This window comes from Pteropus medius, unplaced genomic scaffold (assembly GCF_902729225.1).
Source record: "Pteropus medius unplaced genomic scaffold, Ma_sr-lr_union100, whole genome shotgun sequence".
NCBI classification, from domain to species: domain Eukaryota; kingdom Metazoa; phylum Chordata; class Mammalia; order Chiroptera; family Pteropodidae; genus Pteropus; species Pteropus medius.
In genome coordinates, this window is record NW_024356248.1 from 3,601,982 (window position 1) to 3,607,555 (window position 5,574).

General features: G+C 38.3%; 1 protein-coding gene across 1 annotated transcript; it reads right to left on the bottom strand.

The window, feature by feature from the left end:
- Positions 1–251: 251 nt before the first annotated feature.
- Positions 252–1,211, bottom strand: LOC120600745 (olfactory receptor 10Q1-like). Its single transcript, XM_039860258.1, has one exon. The coding sequence runs from the start codon at positions 1,209–1,211 to the stop codon at positions 252–254; it is 960 nt and encodes a 319-aa protein (XP_039716192.1).
- Between the last annotated feature and the right edge of the window lie 4,363 nt (positions 1,212–5,574).

The following is a 5,574-nucleotide window of genomic DNA, read 5'->3' on the forward strand; positions in this document are numbered from 1 at the left end:
TATAAACTTTTAAATTGGAGCTAAATGAACACTAGACTAGCAGCCTACAGTATCCTTGTCCAGTTTTCAGAGTTTTAAAGTTTCAAAGAACTTCAAAATAATGAGTGTGAACTATAGCAACTAAGTGAATTAGGAAGATAGAATTAATGAAAAGACAAATTGTAGAGAAATAAATGTAAATCTGGCATTTGTATGTGAAAGTTTCATTGTTGTCACATGCTCGGGTATGTCCTTCAAGTCCCCCTTAAGCTTCAGGGAGTTCTAGTTGTGCCTTTGCCACTGATGACCTTTTTCAGGGCACTTTTGACATCCTTATTCCTAAGGGTGTAAATCAGAGGGTTGAGTAAGGGGGTGCCAAAAGTGTAAACGAGGGCAAATAGGCGGTCCTCATCCAGCGATGAGCTAGATTGGGGACGCATGTAGACCACGGCGCAGACGCCATACTGCAGCAGGACCACGGTGAGGTGGGAGGAGCAGGTGGAGAAGGCTCGGCGGCGACCCTCCGCCGAGCGAATGCGCAGGATGGCCAAGGTAATGAACACGTAGGAGACGCAGATGAGCAGGAAGGGGACGGTCAGCACGAGGATGCTCACGACATAGAGGACAGCCTGGTGCACGTGGATGTCCGCGCAGGCCAGCCGCAGGACCGGAGGCACATCACAGAGGAAGTGGTTGATCTCCCGGAGGTGCCCGCAGAAGGGCAAGGTGAAGATTAAGGACGTGAGCTGCACGGTCAGGAAGAGCGCCAGGCCCAGGGCGAAGGCCACCACCTGGATGCACAGCTTCTGAGTCATGATGAGGGTGTAATGCAGCGGGTGGCAGATGGCCACATAGCGATCATACGCCATGATTGCCAGGAGAAAACAGTCAACAGTACCGAGTGTGATAAAAAAGAACATTTGGGTCCCACAGCCAGCCAGTGAAATGTGCCTCCGGCTCCCCCAAATGTTGGAAAGCATCAAGGGCACCACGACGGTGGTGTAGTTGATTTCTATAAAGGACAGGCTAGACAGGAAGAAATACATTGGGGTGTGCAGGGAGCTGTGTGTGCACACCACCCAGATGATGGCCGCGTTGCCACAAAGGATCATCAGATAGAGGAGGAGAAAGAGGAGAAAGAGGAGAGCCTGGAAATGGGGGGCGGTGGTGAACCTGCGGAACACGAACTCAGTGGGGCCGGACTGGTTGAGGGCGGCGCTCCTAGCAAACATGTCTCCTGCAGAAGAAGAATAGAAAGTCCTGAATCTTCCTGGGCTGAGCTGACTTATTGCCTGCCTGAGTAAGATAAAAGATTTTAAGTTTTGTTTCCGCTATGGGAGTTTTCTAACTGTAACAAAATATGTGGACTAGGATTTTTTGGAAATTTTCATATGTATGTTTCTGAAGAAAAAGAAACAGACTTCCAAAATCTTTTGAATCATCAGCCTTTACATATGCATTCATAGGTGCTAGTTCTTTGCTTCCATAAAGTATTTGTAGTTATATAAATGTAGACACACATTTTACATATTTTACATGTTAAATTTCGAAATCTGGAATTCTTCATATTCATGTGGATATTTTGGTCTCAGAGAGGATAGGGAACACCGCTTTATTCTAATGTTACCCTAACATATGCCAGTAATATATATTTTCTTATTGAAGTATTTTCTGTAAGACTTCGCTCATCGACCAAGACTTTAGAGTTCAAATATACCGACAGGTAGAAGCTTTCAATGTGTGGTAAGCGAAAACAAGAGTGGAGCTTGCTGAGTTAAGAAAGATAATGATACTAGAAATTTCCTAGAAGGGAAAAAAGAAAGAAAAAGTAACCACTTTTCACAAAGTCACCACTTTTCAGCAGATTTGTATTTACAATATCCTTTTTATGATACAAACATGTAGGAGATGATGGATCAGTATCCCAAATGTTTTAAGGAAAACAAATTCTGATTAAGAGATCCTATGCCCGATCCAGTTGTCATGCATATATTCGAATTTTTTTCAAATTTGCAGAGGTTCTGGAATTATATTGTTTCCATCCATGCTAAAGCAATAACTCAATCTAGTTCGTTAAAACTGAATCAAAATAAAAATTAAGTGTCGGGTATTTTGTGATACAAAAGTAAGTTGTGAGAATAAAAACATAGTAAAACAGTTATGTCTAAATATTTATTTCATAATACTAAATATTTCTTTAATTATACATAAATATCATACTAATTTCTACACAATGATTCAGTATAACGACATTATTATTGAGATGTGGATAATTAAATTTATTATTTTTATATTCTTTATTTTTTCTAAATATATATAATACATGTCTTTACCAAATATTAAAGAGAAAAAAAATGAAAGAATGAAGTTATAGTTCAAAAGAAAAAGAACAAAAATGGATAAGGAATTATATAGAACAAAATCTTTTTAAAAATGTTGTTAAAAGCAGGATGAAACAATTAGGACAATAAATATAAATGGACATATACTTTTGTTGAAATACAAAGATGTTTAGATTGAGTTGAGAAACAAAAAGATATTTTTAAGGGGCAAAAAAAAAAAAATACTGTCGTGTAAAAACTATCACTCTTTTCACCCTCACAATTTCTGGAATTTCTAAAATATAAAACAAACCGTCATCCCCAAACAAAAAAGATGACAGAGATCTGATTATTCCTATGAGACCCCAAGGCAGCCAACTGAGAAGTTCTTAGAAGTGATATGACACTTTTAAAGATGGCCGATAGTTAACTGATCGTACTTAACCACCCTCTTCTCCTTCCCCCCTGTAAAATAGACTGTCAGGTGTCCGCACCACGCTGAACACCTGTGCATTTGAGCACTCGTACTTCCTCTAGCTGAGCTTTCTGCTCATCAAATCAGCTGTGTTTGTGTCCAGCTGTGAACAAACCAAGTACACTTGATATTGTTAAAGTTAATAAAATAGTGTATGAAATGTTGAACTGTGACTGTGAAAAATAGTTTTTTCAATGCCAATAAATTTTAATGTTATGGGAATATTTGATAAAAGTGAGTTGCAAACAAGTAATTTAACTGATGAATTAGCTCAGATGGGCATGAATGCTCTATATGTTTGAGGGGAAAGAAAACATAAAAAGATGATATAGCATGTGTTTTTCCCCCCACAAACGTCTTTATGTTTTCATTCCATTTTAAGGTCATCGACATTGCAAATTGTAGGCAAGGACTTGTGAGTATGGTTCACGTAAAAACACTTCAGTCTGCAACGATCAGTCAACACACAGAAAAGGTTTGTTCAGACCTCAGAAGGCTGGTGATAAAAATGTGCAATCATATGCTTTCGGTTAAATGAAGATTTTAAGGAACACATACAGTTTAAAATCCATTTCCTTATAACCGCCTTTTCCATTAATGGATCAAGCACTGACCCTAACTGCTTTTGATGAAAGGGCTTTTACTTTCCATAAAACACAAAAGGTTTTCTCCATACCAGCAATAATTACTTAGAACACTCTCATACCAATAGCCACACAAATAGAAAATATCAGTATATGTCTATTATCTTAAGACAAGTTTAAAGTGATGGCTATAGCTTTCTTTTCAATGAAAAAACTCAATATTTAAAAAATATTACGTACCTTCAAAATAATGTACGTAGTCGGTGCGAATCTGATAAATCCCAAGAGAACCTGAGTGTGGATACGTGTTTTGTGTCCCTCTGCACGTATTTCATAATGTGATTTTAAGTTTATTTGGAAGAGCAATTAAGTGAGAATAAATGTTCAAGAAAGAACAAGAGCGAGCTTTGCATTTGCTATAAATTGCAGCATAAATGATAATATGTCATAAAGATATAATTTAAAAAATTCTATAAATTCAAAAATCAGTGCAGGAAAATAGAGACAGTCTATAAGATAGGAAATGCCTTTGACTATATGAGCCCATAAAACATGGCAAAGGCAAGGGAGGAGAAGAGAGGAGTTCAAAGCATGTTTTCTGCCATCGGACTGCTTGGGTTCCGAATAATCTTGGACAATTTAAATAAAATCTCTAGACCTCAATTTCCTCATCTATGATATGGGAATAATAAGAAATGCTCTTGCCTGGAGGGTTTCTGTGGTGATATAATGACAATAAACGAAAGACACTTAATATAGTGCCAGCCCCTACAAACAGTATAGAATAATGGACCAATATTTATTTTGACATCCATTTCCTAAGTTACCATGTACTGACATTTATTTTGAGTGGCCAAAAAGCTTATCTTCTTAAAAAGCAAAATCGTAAAGGAATTAGAAGATTGCATAGTTAAGGGCAAACCTAAGACCTCAACCCAGCAAGATCGGTTATTGGAAGGTAGAGTCTACGCTGTATTCCTTGGTTCTTGGATTTCTCTCTTTTATTCTATAACAATTTCTTCACAATCTAGTAAAGATGTTGCAAAGACATATACAGGAAAGACAGATGAGTTGGAACAATTCCGTTAAAGTGTCTGACACAAATATTTGTACTTACAGTCTGGATTTATACTTACAGGAATGTGATTCGAGAAGCCTCGGAAAATGTCTACGGCCCCATATCGTCCTGCTAAAGGCACTGACCACTGTGAAGGCAATTCGTCAGATCATTACTCCTGTGAAAAAACACACAGGCTTTAAGGCTCTTCCACCTGCATTCTCAATAATGCAATCTGCACTTCTCAGTTTCCTTAGCCGACAACTTGCAGGGTTTGCATGACTGTTAATAAAAACATACAGAGAGTGCCTAGCTTTTTTCCCCCCAAAACTTTTTTTTATTGTAAAACATATGTAACAAATTTTATAGTTTTAACCACTTCAAATGTATAGTTCAATAGTATTAGGTACATTCATATTTTTGTGCAGCTGTCCTCACCATTATCTACCGAAATTGTTTCATCTTGCAAAACTGACACTTTATACCATTCAACAACTCCCCATCCATACCTCTTCCCAGTTCCTGGAAAACACTATTCTACTTTCTGCCTCTGATTTTGACTACTCCAGATACCTCATCAAAGTGGAACGTAGAATACATGTCTTTTGTGACTGGCTTATTTCGCTTAGTATGTCTAGCTTTTAACAGGGGCTCATCTCTTGCCATTTCCCCACCCTCTGCAATCCCCTGACCACTATCTTGTCACTCCTGAAATTACGGAAAGTCCCTCAGACTAAACGACATTTTCTTCCTTTCTTCCTAGGTAATTTCTACAGGTTGAAGCCCAGGAGTTGAGGCTGAAGACCAAGCATTTTGGATCTAGGAAAGAAAGATCCAAGTTTGGTCCTTGGCTTCACTATTTTCCAGTTACATAATGTTAGATAAGCCACACTCTAAGCCCCATTTTACTCTTCTGAGAAGTATGGATAATTATACCCTATCCACTATGTCATTTGATTTATTCAACAGTTTTGCATGTACTTGAAAATTCTCCCCACACTTTAAAGTCGGGATTGACAAACTTTTTCTCTAAAGGACCAGATAGTAAATATTTTAGGCATTGTGGGCCATGTTGGTTCCTTGCATATAGTGTCTTCCTCCCTCCTTCCCTCTGCGCTGCCCTCCCCCCCAGTTCATTCTTTCTCTTTCTTTCTTTCT